Source organism: Oncorhynchus mykiss, chromosome 23 (assembly GCF_057628025.1).
Source record: "Oncorhynchus mykiss isolate SJ-2025 chromosome 23, ASM5762802v1, whole genome shotgun sequence".
Lineage (NCBI taxonomy): Eukaryota > Metazoa > Chordata > Actinopteri > Salmoniformes > Salmonidae > Oncorhynchus > Oncorhynchus mykiss.
Window position 1 is genome coordinate 23,777,114 of NC_143044.1, and position 15,549 is coordinate 23,792,662.

Below are 15,549 nucleotides of genomic sequence, written 5' to 3' on the forward strand. Positions count from 1 at the left end.
CACGTGTCTGATTTATAATGAATAATGTCCGACAATACCATTTTAATTATATGTGCTATACATTTTGCTAGAATTTTTGCATCACAACACTGAAGTGTAAGGGGCCTCCTTATGTCTTACTCATTGGTAGGAAGAAGTTTGGTCCAAATCAAACGATTAATGCTTTTGAAGGTTGGTTCAACGATAAATAAAAAATTGGTTTCGATAATTCTTTTAGACATTAAATGCGCTATGCATTATGTGGGTTGAATACTGTAACAATACAGAATAAAGCAATTAAAAGTCCCATGATGGTAGTGACTGTCTATTACTGCTTATCACTTATTAACCATAATTTAGTAACATTAACTTTACTTTCATAAAATATTTTAGTTGTGTTTATTACATTTGTTTTGCACAGTTTGGGCTTGATCTGATTTTATCTCTAGATAAACTGCGCCTTTGAGCTCACAAAAAAAAAACAGAACGAAATGGAATTCAAATAATTGAACCGACGTTGGTCAATTAGTTGCATGAAGGACAGTCTTATCAGTCTTATCTTATCTTTGTGTATCTATCCACATTATGCTCCACAACTAACTCCAGGGGCACTGTACTGCAGCTCTCAGTAGCTGTGCTCTTTCGGAAATAAGTGCAAAACAGAAGATCCATTTCCGTCTCCGCAGATGGGCTTATTCTATTGAATTCTACTCATCCTCCCAGGGTGTACCTGCAGCAGACCCTGAACGACACCGTGGGCAGGAAGATCGTGGTGGACTTCTTGGGTTTCAACTGGAGCTGGATCAACAAGCAGCAGAGCAAAAGGAACTGGGGCCAGCTCACCTCCAACCTGCTCCTCATAGGCATGGAGGGTAAGGAAGGGACGTAGGTTGACGTTTATTGGGATAAATCTTAAACTAAAATGACAATTTTCGTCTTCATTTAAGGTTAGGTTTGGGAATGAGGGAATGGAGGGTAAGGAAGGGACTCTGGGGCTTCGAGGCATGGGGATGATGACTAGCAGGTGATTTCCCTAGTCATGTCAGACAAGGAAATTATATAAATAATATCTTCCATGTAGGTGCCACGTATTGCTGATGGAAAGAGTGAACTACTGTCTCAATATGCAGTAAAAGGCCTTGTGGAAAGGACGTTATGAAAGAAATCCACTCACCTTAAATCAGCTGAAATTAGCTTAAGAGCATTGCACTTGCATAGACGGATTGATAATCTTGTGATCTGCTCAATGTTTGTAGGCAACGTGACGCCAGCCCATTACGACGAGCAGCAGAACTTCTTTGCACAAATCAAAGGTTACAAAAGGTGTATCCTCTTCCCTCCGGACCAGTTTGAGTGTCTCTACCCCTTCCCTGTTCACCACCCCTGTGACAGGCAGAGCCAGGTAACCCCTACTTTTTGTTAAAATGCATTTGACAATTTAAAAATATAATCAACCGCATGTGGACACAATGCATAAAAAAATGATTGAGTATAACAAAGTAACTTATTTCCATTGTAGTCCCAATTGAAACCGGTAAGAAGGCTTGTGGAATATGCCACACACAACACTGTGTTTTATTTGATATGCATGGATTTTCTGTTTCTCAACTGTTTTTGTTTTTAATTAATCCAACTAACAGCAATTTTGATTTGGCCATTTTTAGGTTGACTTTGAGAACCCTGACTATGAGAGGTTTCCCAACTTCAAGAATGTAGTGGGCTATGAGACTGTGGTCGGCCCCGGAGATGTTCTTTACATCCCCATGTACTGGTAAGAGCTGTTTAATAACCACCTAGAGTCGATGTCCACGCCCCCCACAGAAATCAAATAGCATAATAAAAAAATCCACATCAAAATCTGTTTAAGCTAGAGATGGGTTGAGTCTCAATCTACCACATCTGCCAATGTCGGCCTTCCACATCTGCAGTGGCAGGTGGCCGAACTACAGCGGTGTTTGTCAGACCAGAAGACATCCCGAAAATCTCAATAGCGATTTGGCCTAAAAAATAATATTATGGAAAGGTGAGACTCTCACAAACACTTCTGTTTGTAGCATCCTAACAGTTTGGGGTACACACTAATGTGACCCCTCTATGGACATCCACAAGCCTCACCAGACTCGTCTGTAGGTAGCCCAGTACCAGTTTAAAAAATGAATGGAAGTATACACCGAGTGTACAAAACATTAAGGACACCTGCTCTTTCCAATACATAGACTGACTAGGTGAATCCAGGTGAAAGCTATGATCCGTTATCAATGTCACTTGTTTAATCCACTTCAATCAGTGTAGATGAAGGGGAGGAGACAGGTTAAAGAAGGATGTTCAAGCCTTGGGACAATTGAGACATGGATTGTGTATGTGTGCCATTCAGAGGGTGAAGGGGCAAGACAAAATATGTAAGTGCCTTTGAACTGGGTATGGAAGTAGGTGCAGCGGTTTGTGTCAAGAACTGTAGTGCTGCTGTATTTTACATTCTCAACAGTTTGGCGTTTGTATCCAGAATGGTCCACCACCCACTGGACATCCATCCAATTTGACACTACTGTGGGAAGCATTGGAGTCAACATGGGCCAGCATCCCTGTGGAACGCTTTCGACACCTTGTAGAGTCCATGCCTGACCGAATTGAAGCTATTCTGAGGGCAAAAGGGGTGGTAGCAACTCAATATTAGGAATGTGTCCTTAATGTTTTCTACACTCAGTGTATAGGGAGGTAGTTTTAGAGCCCCAAAATTGTTTAAATATGGGGGATAATAGTTGCACAGCTATTTTCAGGTCTCTCCAGAGATGTTCAAGTCCAGGCTCTGGCTGGGCCACTCATGCACATTGAGAAACTTGTCCCGAAGCCACTCCTGCATTGTCTTGGCTGTGTGCTTTGGGTCGTTGTCCCGTTGGAAGGTGAACCTTCGCCCCAATCTGAGGTCTACTGGCTATACGCGAATGAGTGATGTGCATTTAGAGCAATACTGGCTGTATCAAAGGCTCAGCCAATTGTTCACATAACAGCAGAATGCAGCACGCGACTGAAGAGAGAAGAGCAACCAATTTGCTAGTTACAGCATCAGCGCATGCTCTGGCAGCAGAGAGTAGAAAGGCAGTCTGCCATTTACAGCAGCGCGCCCCCTGAACAATAACGAAGAGGTAGGTGAAAAGCCTGACCATAGAGACGGGTGAGAAGGTGATGAAGAGTACTTCATGAGCTGTAACTGAAAAACAACTGGCATTTGGAAAGTTTGAGGTGAGGGAGAAAGTGTGGTGGAACAAGTATTGTTAGCGTTAAGTAACGTTATCTTGCTAGCTGGATCAAATTCTCCGTTAGCTAGCTATAACTTAACTGATCAAGTTGGGCGGCAGGGTAGCCTAGTTGTTGGAGTGTTGGGCTAGTAACTGAAGGTTGCAAGTTTGAATCCCCGAGCTGACAAAGTACAAATCTGTCATTCTGCCCCTGAACAAGGCACTGTTCCTAGGCCGTCATTGAAAAAAAGAATTTGTTCTTAACTGACTTGCCTAGTTAAATAAAGGTCAAATACATTTTTTAAAAAAAATTGAGTTTATGGTGGGAAAATTAGCTGGCTAATAAAGTCAGACAGCTAACGTTTGCTAGTTAACATTAGAACATCAGATGAGCTAACATTTGTAACCTAACCAATTCACTATAGTATTAACTGGTGTAACGTTACGACTCTTTGCCATTCCTCAAGTTATAGTGCCAGCGTCCAGTAAGCAACTAACGCAATCTGTGAAATGTTGACGAGTTAACTAGCTACTATCTGTGAACTAATGTTTTCCATCTACAATATGGTTAATTTTCAGAATGAGAGAATTAGGTGAAAATGAGGCGTTGCTTGTTAAAACAAGTGGATTCAGGGATCAAGTGTAGCTGCCACTATAGAGGTGGTTACAAACGCTCTCACTTTTTCAATACAGTGGATAAAAAGAGGTATTCCAGGTGTACTCTGCCCAAAAGAGATCAATTATGCCAACAAAGGGTCTCATGCTCTGCTGCTGGCACATTGTAGAACAGAGAACTGGAAGGGAAGGCGACCAAAGGAAGTGTTGGCTTTGGGGATGACCAGTGAAATATACCTGCTGTATCGTGCTATAGATGACCTGGAGCCAGTGGGTTAGGCGACGGCTATGTAGCGAGGGCCAGCCTACAAGAGCATACAGGTCGCAGTGGTAGGTAGTATATGGGGCTTTGGTGACAGAAACGGACGGCACTGTGATAGACTATATCAAGTTTGCTGAGTAGAGTGTTGGTGGCTATTTTGTAAATGACATCGCCGAAGTCAAGGATCGGTGGCATAGTTAGTTTTGCGAGGGTATGTTTGGCAGCACGAGTTAAGGAGGGTTTATTGCGAAATAGGAAGGCGATTCTAGATTTATTTTGGATTGGAGATGCTTAATGTGAGTCTGGAAGGAGAGTTTACAGTTTAACCAGACACCTAGGTATTTGTAGTTGTCCACATATTCTAAGTCAGAACCGTCCAGAGTAGTGATGCCAGTCGGGCAGGTGCGGGCAGCGATTTGTTGAAGTGCATGCATTTAGTTTTACTAGCATTTTTAAAAGCAGTTGGTGGCCACGGAAGGATTGTTGTATGACATTGAAGCTCGAATGGAGGTTAGTTAACAGTGTCCAAAGAAGGGCCAGAGGCATACAGAATAGTGTTGTCTGCGTAGAGGTGGATCAGAGAATCACCAGCAGCAAGAGCGAAATCATTGACATGTACAGAGAAAAGAGTTGGCCCGAGAATTGAACCCTGTGGCACCCCCATAGACTGCCAGAGGTCCGCACAACAGGCCCTCCGATTTGACACACTGAACTCTATCTGAGAAGTAGTTGGTGAACCAGGCGAGGCAGTCATTTGAGAAAACAAGGCTATTGAGTCTGCCGATAAGAATGCTGTGATTGACTGAGTCGAAAGCCTTGGCCAGGTCGATGAAGATGGCTGCACAGTACTGTCTTTTATCGATGGCGGTTATGATATCGTTTAGGACCTTGAGTGTGACTGAGGTGCATCCATGACCAGCTTGGAAACCAGATTGCATTATGGAGAAGGTACGGTGGAATTTGAAATGATTGGTGATCTGTTCTGATATTGCTTTTGTTGTGTTGAACATGACAGTACCACTTGTGAATGAGTGGGGGATTATTACATGTTTTGCTTGGTGAATGTTATTTTGTAGCCTTGTGCACTTGATCAATGAATACTATTGTGACCACTATAATAGAGCAAAAATATGTTTGTTTCATTCTATTTCTACTTTAAGAAGTTTTTTCCCAAGTGCAATAATTAGATGTGTGTGTGGTCACAAGCATTCTATTATAAAGGCTGTCATGGCTAACTGCAATATTAGTGTATTGTTTTTTCTCCAGACTTGAGTGTCATTTGCAGTAAAGTCTAGGCAAGTAATAACATTGGATTGCTTTCCTTAAATTTTTTTCTGGTGAGTTAGGTTCACATTAACCACTTCATTTTACACACACAGACTGAGCATGTAGATCATATTCTTTGTTGTTTAATTAGATAAAGCCTGTCTTTCCCCTTAGCAGGGACTTTTTTTTTCTTGTTTCGGTGCAACAACAAAAAAAATGTCACCTTTTTGGGCCCTCACCAGTTTGCACTGTGTTCTTGAGGACCTTCAATGCTGCAGAAATGTTTTGGTACCCTTCCCCAGATCTGTTCCTCTACACAATAGTGTTTTGGAGTTCTACAGACAATTCCTTTGACCTCATGGTTTGGTTTTTGCTCTGACATGCACTGTCAACTTTGGGACCTTATATAGACAGGTATGTAACTTTTCCAAATCATGTCCAATCAATTGAATTTACCACAGGTGGACTCCAATCAAAAAAGCATTTTGAGGGTCAATGGAAACAAGATGCACCTGAGCTCAATTTCGAGTCTCATGTCAGAGGGTCTGAATACTTATGTAAATACGGTATTTGTATTTTATACATTTGCAAAAAATGTCTAAACGAATTTTCTCTTTGTCATTATGGGGTATTGTGTGTAGACTGATCAGCATTTTTAGAATAAGGATGTAACGTAACACAATGTGGAAAAGTGGAAGGGATCTGAATACTTTCCAAATGCATTGTAGGACAGACACTTTAAAACATTTCTTTTTGACTTTTTCCATGAATTAATCTGTTATTCAAAGTGTTTCTATGGGCTAGTTCTGTGGGCTAGTAGCAGTATGGCCAAATTCAACGTTTCATCAAATCATTTTTTAATATTTATTTTTAACACCTAAAGGGGTACTAAAATTCCACATCAAATAGGTAAATGATCCTTGGTATGACCATCTTAAAACAATTATATATGTTAGCCCCCCCCCCCCCCCCCCCCCCCCCACAGTCACAATGTGAGGGTATGTACAGTGTATCTGTAACTAAGCCCTGTATTTGTAAGAGATGTTATGTAGAGTGTATGATGCTGTTTTCTCACTAAGGATGCTGTCGTTGAAATGCCAACATTGTGGCATTGTGGAACCTGACTTGATAGTTTGACCTGTTGGTGACATTGTAAATTATCTGCTAATCCTGCTCTGTTTTCTTTTCACGGCTAACTCAGGTGGCACCACATTGAGTCCCTGCTGAGTGGTGGCGTGACCATTACTGTCAACTTCTGGTACAAGGTACAGTACATGACCAAAAGTATGTGTACATCTCCTCGTCGAACATCTCATTCCAAAATCAAAGTTGGTCCCCCCTTTTGCTGCTACAGCGGCCTCCAATCTTCTGGGAAGGCTTTCCACTAAATGTTGGAACATTGCTGCGGGGACTTGCTTCCATTCAGCCACAAGAGCATTAGTGAGGTCGGGCACTGATGTTGGGCGATTAGGCCTGGCTCGCAGTCGTCGTTCAAATTCATCCCAAAGGTGTTCGATGGGGTTGAGGACAGTTCTCTATGCAGGCCAGTCAAGTTCTTCCGCACTAGTCTCGACAAACCATTTCTGTATGGACCTCGCTTTGTGCACGGGGTCATTGTCATGCTGAAACAGAAAAGGGTCTTCCCCAAACTGTTGCCACAAAATTGGAAGCACAGAATCATCTAGAATGTCATTGTATGCTGGAGCGTTAAGAGTTCCCTTCACTGGAACTAAGGGGTCTAGCGCAAACCATGAAATACAGCCCTAGACCATTAGCAGCACAGAAATTTGACGTACTGACTTGTTGGAAAGGTGGCATCCTATGACGGTGAACAGGTTGAAAGTCACTGAGCTCTTCAGTAAAGCCATTCGACTGCCAATGTTTGTCTATGGAGATTGATTGCGTGCCCGATTTTATACACATGACAGCAGCGGGTGTGGCTGTCCACATACTTTTGGATATATTGTGTATGAACTCACTGAAATATGTCACCATGTCTCATATCACTGACAGTATCACCTTTACTACATTCATGTCAACAAATGTTGTGGCACCCCGAAGGAGGCAGCGTTAGTCAAAATATTGGTGAAATCAATCATTTTGCATTGAGGGATATATATTTTTTTCAATCAGCAGGGTGCACTGTCTTCACTAGTAATTTTAAATAAACTTGAATCACCACGACACATCCTTACTCATAGAAATGGAATTTGAGCTCATGTTCTGTCCTTACTAAATTATCTATCTTTCCCCCAGGGTGCGCCAACGCCCAAGAGGATAGAAACCCCACTGAGAGCCCATCAGAAGGTGGCAATCATGAGAAACATAGAGAAGATGCTGGGGGAGGCACTGGGAGACCCACACGAGGTACTGGAACTGGACAGACGGGTGGAAAATTATGATAGTATTTATGGGAGATCTAGCCTGGTATCTGTATGTGCTGCTGAAGCCAACACCTCTGACTGTTGTTGTTATATCTGGCATGACCACCATAGTTGGGTAAACCTAAGCCCAAACATATCTGGACCAGGCTACCGAAGATCCCATCTACCCAATGATTTCAGAGCTAGAACATGACTACCTCAGAGTCATTCTGAGTCACACATTTCTAGAACATCAAATGAGATTTCACAGCTCTTACACCTAGTGCTGTGTTCCAAACCAGGTGTGTCCTTCAGGGTTGTTTTCATTTCAATTCAGTCAATTCAGGAAGTTAACAATTCTAATTTCAATTTTTCAAATTGACCCAACCCTGGTGTCATAGAACCGTTAACCTCTAGCACTTAACCATCCGGGATCGTGAATACAGCCTCAAGCTCATTACCATAACGCAACGTTAAGCACAAACATATCTGGACCAGGCTACCGAAGATCCCATCTACCCAATGATTTCAGAGCTAGAACATGACTACCTCAGAGTCATTCTGAGTCACACATTTCTAGAACATCAAATGAGATTTCACAGCTCTGAGGTCGAAGATTCTCACTGGTTCCAGAACTAGAACATGACATTAAATCAAATGAATGACATTCCGTCAGGCTGCTCTGTATGTAGTTAGTCCTGTAGGAATAGTGCAGAAGGAGGGAGGGGGGGTACAGTACAAAGTGAATGAAGGGGGGGGGGGGGGGTGTGGTACAGTACAAAGTGAATGGAGGAGGGGCGGATGTGGTACAGTACAAAGTGAATGGAGGAGGGGCGGATGTGGTACAGTACAAAGTGAATGAAGGAGGGGGGGATGTGGTACAGTACAAAGTGAATGGAGGAGGGGGGGATGTGGTACAGTACAAAGTGAATGGAGGAGGGGGGGGATGTGGTACAGTACAAAGTGAATGGAGGAGGGGGGGATGTGGTACAGTACAAAGTGAATGGAGGAGGGGGGGATGTGGTACAGTACAGAGTGAATGGAGGAGGGGGGATGTGGTACAGTACAAAGTGAATGGAGGATTGGGGGGGGGGGAGATGTGGTACAGTACAAAGTGAATGGGGGGGGGTGCAGTTCAAAGAGGACAGGACACTCAATGAAACAATGCTATAGCTACAGTATACAGTATCTTACCTAATGGTAGGCCCTTATGTTTCCAACAACTGACGTTGTTTTAATGTAAATGTTTTCATTAATCTGTGTTGTCTGTACTGTAGGTTGGTCCTTTACTGAATATGATGATCCAGGGCCGATATGACCAGGGATTCAGCTAGAGGTACTGCCGCAGAACTGTTGCCAAACTGCTGCTTGTGTGTGCGTTCAGTACACACGCCTGATTTGTGTGTATGTAGGCGAGCATGTGTGTACGTGTGTGCACATTCGGGCTGTCAAGCTAGCAGTGCATGGCAACACTGAGTCACCTTGAGAGACTTGGCCAATCACACTTTCTGCTCTGCTTTGATTGTCTGGGAACCATAGTCATCGCAACCTCCGCCACCAGTGGGAAGACAATAGTGGATGGACAGACTAGCCATGGACACCCACATGCAGTATGCCGTCAGAGACTGATACTCTGTTGATGAACTGTGTAAATTACATAATGTAGACTTGTGGTATTTGTGTGTGAGTCAAGTGATAGGCAGCCGTGTAGGTATCAAAGAATAACCCCCAAATACCCTCAAGGTGGAAGTTGCCCCTAATTAATCGCTGATGCAGGGTCAGATAATATACATTTTATCATCACACCCAATATAATTGGGGTTGGGATAATCTGATCCTAGATCTGTAGTTGGAGGCTATTTCTACCTTGAGCACTTGAACCACTAAAGGGTGTGTGTTGGGCAGTTGTTACATCTGAGTCATAACCAACCAGAAACTCCCATCCTCTATTCAACCCCTCCGCCTGTCATTACTGTTTGTAACCATAGCAACACAACTGTAGCTTGATTTATTAAATACGAATAGCTCCCCTCAGATATAACATACACTCACCGGACAGTTTATTAGGCACAATCTGAATTATTCGGGGCATTCTACAAGGTGTTGGAAAAGTTCCACAGGGATGTTGGTCCCTGCTGACCCGATGCCGTCACGCAGTTGCTGCAGATTGGACGGCGGTACATTGATGCTGTGAAACAACCGCCCGTTCCATCTCATCCTATAGATGCTCTATAGGGTTGAGGTCTGGGGACTGCAGGTACCTCAAATAAACTGAACTCACTGTCATGTTCCAGGTGATGTTTGTCCACTCCTCAAATGTCCAGTGTTGGTTATCATGTACCCACTGGAGCCTTTTCTTCTTGTTTTTAGCTGATAGGAATGAAACCTGGTGTGGTCCTTTGCTGCAATAGCCCATCTGTGACAATGGTCGACGAGTTGTGTGTTCCCGCCTGTTAGCTTGCACGAATCTTGCCATTTCCTTCGACCTCTCATCAACGAGCTGTTTTCACTCACAGGACTGCTGCTGACTGGATGTTTTTTGTTTGTTGCACCATTCTTGGTCAATTCTATACACTGTCCTGGAGGGAGATACTGGATCCGGCGCCCCTGGTACCAACAATCATACCATGCTCAAAGTCGCTGACGTCACTTGGTTTGCTCATTCTAACATTCAATCAAACAGTAACTGAATGCCTCGATGTCTGCTTGCTTTATATAGCAAGCCATGGCCACGTGACTCACTGTCTTAATGAATGATTCATATTTGTGAACGGGGTGGTGTACCTAATAAACTGGCTGATGAGTGTATCAACTGAATACATTTCTAGTACCTAAAGTAGGCCTATTTATTTTATGACAAACTTCTAAATTAATTTGCTGCACGTTCACCCTGAAAGGGATTAGTCATATTTTGGTTATTCTGTTGATTTAATTGTTGACCGTCAGTCAGTAAGCTGACTTGTTTCTGTATGTTATTACGGTTTTTAGGAGCGATCAGCAAAAAACAAGTTATATTGTGTTTTATAAACACTGAAAGAGTGCTTGATTGTGTGATTGCCTGTACTTGATTTATTTAATTTAAATGATTTCTGAACATTGCTATGTTATAAGTATGTTTTGTATGATGGTTTGTGTACATTTAGGCATAACTGATTTTCTGTTGGTGTGTTTTGAATTTTTTATGTTATAATACATGGTACATTTTAAGTCAAGATTGAGGATGGGCTAAAAAGTATTTTAACTTAATCAATTGCAACTGCAAAGTAAAATAAGAATATAACAAGTGTGTGTGCATGCAACCGCACTCAGTGTGTGTCAGTAGAGTTGAATGATGGTTGTTATTGTGCTATTGTCAAGTGTTTCCAGTGAACACTTCACTTCAACAGGTGCAGTTTAGAGCATAGGACCGGTTTTAAAGCACATATTGGTGGCATCCCAAATCGTACCCTTTCCCCTGTGGGCCCTGGTCAAAAGAGGTGTACTTTAAAGGGAATAGTGTGCCATTTGGGACTTAGACCTAGTGCTGTGTTCCAAACCAGGTGTGTCCTTCAGGGTTGGGGCTGTTTTCATTTCAATTCAGTCAATTCGGGAAGTTAACAATTCTAATTTCAATTTTTCAAATTGACCCAACCCTGGTGTCATAGAACCGTTAAGGTGGTTTCAAGTTAATGGGAGTAAATAAGTAAATTACAAGTAAACGATGTTCAAAAAGCTGTATGTGTGGGTAGGGCTTTGGCAGTCATGACATTTTTTCAGCTGGTTATTGTCATGCAAAATAACGTTAATTAACAATTACACGTTTAGCGTCTCCGGGCCTCCAGGCATACAAGCCGTTGATGCGCGCCTTTGGAACATCTACATTTAAAAAATGATAGTAAATCAATTTAATATACACCATCACAATAAAGCCATTTTTTATTTTAGTCAGTTCTGAAGAAATGTAATTCCGAAGAACAGAATATGACTTGGCCTACAGTATGTTATCTGGCTATGCGCCATGCCATAGGCTTGTTCATTTAGCTGACAAGATATGCTTATAAGTGCCGTGCCATTATTTGATATTATTTTATAGTAAGAAGAATATAACTGAGCTTTGCTAAATAATGTAGAAAATGATATTTTTCCCATTCCGGAGCGAGTGCACATATGAAGTGGCTATGTTTAGCGTAAAAGTGATCATTTGAAACAGGTCCTATATGCTAGATTTAGAGTTATTTGGCAACTTTAGTTGTGAATGATGCAAACCTTATGAATCAAAACATATATGGCCTGCGTGATGTGACTATAGGCTATTTATGATTTGAAAGTCGCAAACCAGTTTGCCTCAGGCTGCACAGCTGTTCTTTCATCAAGTGATCATATTTTCACCCATCAGACTATTCTCAATTTAATCTTTATTAATATGTGAAATGAGTTTAGATTTAGAATGGCCCATTATGAAATGGGCAGGGGGAAAAAGACCATCTGTATGCACTCGAATTGCGAATGGAGGCCTGGCGCGTTCTCAACGGTGTGTTTTTCAATGATGCCTGGTACTTCGGTTTAAGAGCAGAGCTTCACTTAATATGAGCCGCTCCATGCATCACCCACAGTTTGAGGAGAATGCTCTTGCTGCGCGACAGGTGATATTCCACCCAAACTATATGCCATGGGCTCGCCAACCCAGTTCCTACAGCTACCCAGTGCTGAATTTGGGAAACTGAATGTAATCGGTTCGTTAACATCAATGTTAACATGTTTTCGCAACGAAACATATTTAACTAAACTGTTGACAGCCCCTCTGCACGCTCTAGAAATGAATAAAGGAGAGGGTTGAGGAGATAGAAATGCATGGTGGTGAGATATTCTGTATAGCTAAAGGGAATGTGCCACACAATTAATTATGAAAACATATGTTAGGGCAGAGCATTATGGTATAAATGTCATAGCAAATGAAAGAAGGACATCTTGGGCATATATTTTGCATTCATTACGTCTTCATATCTTACTTCATTCAGTACGGAGTTGTAGACCGTTAAATAGAGTGTGCACTTGTGACAATTTGCCCCATCAGCGGGTAAATTGTCACACTACGTCGGGTAAGTTGTCACATTGGATTATTAACAAATAATGATTTTAATTTCAAATTCAAAACCAAATTTAACTTCATTAAAGAACTCAAAATAAAAACAATCATGCCTAGAGAATCTGGAAAATCATGCCTTTCAATCAAAACAATAATGCTGTCAGAGCCCACATTAATTAAGTGGCAAGACCACTTCACTTTGAACTTTGAAATCAAACGTTCTCTGGCATGAACTCATAAACTCAGCAAAAAAAGAAACGTCCCTTTTTCAGGACCCTGTCTTTCAAAGATAATTCGTAAAGATTCAAATAACTAAACATATCTTTATTGTATAGGGTTTAAACACTGTTTCCCATGCTTGTTCAATGAACCATAAACAATTAATGAACATGCACCTGTGGAACCGGTCGTTAAGACACTAACAGCTTACAGACGGTAGGCAATTAAGGTCACAGTTATGAAAACTTAGGACACTAAAGAGGCCTTTCTACTGACTCTGAAAAACACCAAAAGAAAGTCCGTACTGTGAGACACCTAAGACAGCACTACAGGGAGACAGGACAGAGAGCTGATCAGCCTCGCAGTGGCAGACCATGTGTAACAACACCTGCACAGGATCGGTACATCCGAACATCCCACCTGTGGAACAGGTACAGGATGGCAACAACAAATGCCCGAATTACACCAGGAACGCACAATCCCTCCATCAGTGGTCAGACTGTCCGCAATAGGCTGAGAGAGGCCGGACTGAGGGCTTGTAGGCCTGTTGTAAGGCAGGTCCTCACCAGACATCACTGGCAACAGCATCGCCTATGGGCACAAACCCACCATCGCTGGACCAGACAGGACTGGCAAAAAGTGCTCTTCACTGACGAGTTGCAGTTTTGTCTCACCAGGGGTGATGGCCGGATTCGCGTTTATCGTCGAAGGAATGAACGTTACTCCGAGGCCTGTACTCTGGAGCGGGATCAATTTCGAGGTGGATGGTCACAGCATCATCGGACTGTGCCTGCAATGACAACAAGCTATCTTAACGCTGTGCGTTACAGGGAAGACATCCTCCTCCTTCATGTGATACCCTTCCTGCAGGCTCATCCTGACATGACCCTCCAGCATGACAATGCCACCAGCCATACTGCTCGTTCTGTGTGGGATTTCCTGCATGACAGGAATGTCAGTGTTCTGCCATGGCCAGCGAAGAGCCCGGATCTCTATCCCATTGAGTACATCTGGGACCTGTTGGATCGGAAGGTGGGGGGGCCATTCCCCCCAGAAATGTCTAGGAACTTGCAGGTGCCTTGGTGGAAGAGTGGGGTAACATCTCACAGCAAGAACTGGCAAATCTGGTGCAGTCCATGAGGAGGAGATGCACTGCAGTACTTAGTATCTGGTGTTGCCACCAGCTGCATTGACAGCTGCATTGACTGTTCCCCCCCCCCCCCCCCCCTTTGTTCAGGGACATATTATTCCATTTCTGTTAGTCACATGTCTGTGGAACTTGTTCAGTTTGTCTCAGTTTAGATCCACGGTAATTGTTGGAATCGGAATGGAATGAAATTATCAATTGCTTAAATGTTTAAAGTCTTAGCAAAACAGACTTGGAGTTTAAACACACTAATGCACAGTTTTGTAACAGCCTACATCCGTATCTGACTAATCAGACTCATCTTCAGAAACACAGTTCTGGCACACATACATTGCCTGGCCTGAGGTGTAAGCATCATGGGCCCATTTGTTGCATCTCACACACTTCACCCAAGTGTCCTTTGGCAGGCTGTTTGAAAATGGCTCCACATAGATGAGGCAGAAGCACTCTTCATCTGATGACTCTTCTACAATATTTATTTTTTTAGCTGCCTTGTTCTTTGCAGATCCACATTTTGAACTGGGCAGGTCTGTGTCTGAGCTCGTGCTAGGCTGGAATGGTGCTGGCAGATTGGTGCTGGAGCCTGGCAGAGCTGGAATAGTGCTGGGGCCTGGCAGGGTTGGTGCTGGGGCTTGGTAGGGTTGGGTTCTGAATGGGGTGATCTGTAACGTAGGATGGCGCATACTCGTTTTCCAGAAATACATCCCTGTTGTAAGGTTGTACCCCAGCCACCCTAAAGCCAGCCTGAATGTTCAAGGGTGTTGCAACCAGAGGATTGGCAATTGCAACAATCCCAGGAATGTCATAAATTGACGTTGTCTTCCTGGGATTGTTCCTCATCCAGGAATCACACGTGGTGTTGATGTCCCTCTTTAGTGGCCTGTAGACAAACCTGTCTAAGGGCTGAAGCCGATGAGAGCAATGGGGTGGGAATGACAGCATAATTATGCCATTTTCTTTGGCATAATTGAGCCCATCAATGGACAGATGAGACTCATGGTTGTCCAAAAGGAGTAAACAGGGCTTCTCCTTTGAGCACCTCGTATGCTTGACTATATGTTTCAGGAAGTCAACAAAGTGCACATCTTTCATCTACCCAGAGAGATTTGCCCCTCCTTTGCTGCCAGGTGGCCCGTTTATCAGGAAATGATTGTGGAAGTTGACACGGGGAATATAAAATATGGAGGTATACTATTCCCTGTGGCTGAGACAGCACAGGCCAGTCTGACAAGGGTTCCCCTTTCAGCGGAGGTCAGTGATCCTACTTGTTTGAATCCACGTCTGCCCACCACTTTGTCAGGTTTATGTTCAGTGGTCACCCCAGTTTCATCGACATTCCATATGTCTCCTGGTCCAAATTTGTTTTTTCTGTTGCACTTCTGCGACATTATCCAAGA

The 15,549-nt window shown here is 43.0% G+C and overlaps 1 protein-coding gene across 4 annotated transcripts in view; it reads left to right on the top strand.

Annotated features, from left to right (window-relative positions):
- The window catches only part of LOC110502616 (hypoxia-inducible factor 1-alpha inhibitor), a 29,045-nt gene that overhangs the window by 10,934 nt on the left and 2,562 nt on the right, over nucleotides 1-15,549 (top strand). Inside the window, exons 3-9 of one of the 4 annotated variants that reach the window (XM_090217127.1) lie at nucleotides 703-851; nucleotides 1,236-1,381; nucleotides 1,644-1,750; nucleotides 6,560-6,623; nucleotides 7,615-7,725; nucleotides 8,999-9,057; nucleotides 10,092-11,007. In XM_090217127.1, the coding sequence (XP_090073253.1) occupies nucleotides 703-851; nucleotides 1,236-1,381; nucleotides 1,644-1,750; nucleotides 6,560-6,623; nucleotides 7,615-7,725; nucleotides 8,999-9,055 (634 nt within the window). In that variant the 3' untranslated portion in view covers nucleotides 9,056-9,057; nucleotides 10,092-11,007. Of the gene's footprint in view, nucleotides 1-702; nucleotides 852-1,235; nucleotides 1,382-1,643; nucleotides 1,751-6,559; nucleotides 6,624-7,614; nucleotides 7,726-8,998; nucleotides 12,549-15,549 lie in introns of those variants that run through there. The other 3 variants (XM_036960254.2, XM_036960255.2, XM_090217128.1) reach the window with 3 other exon arrangements.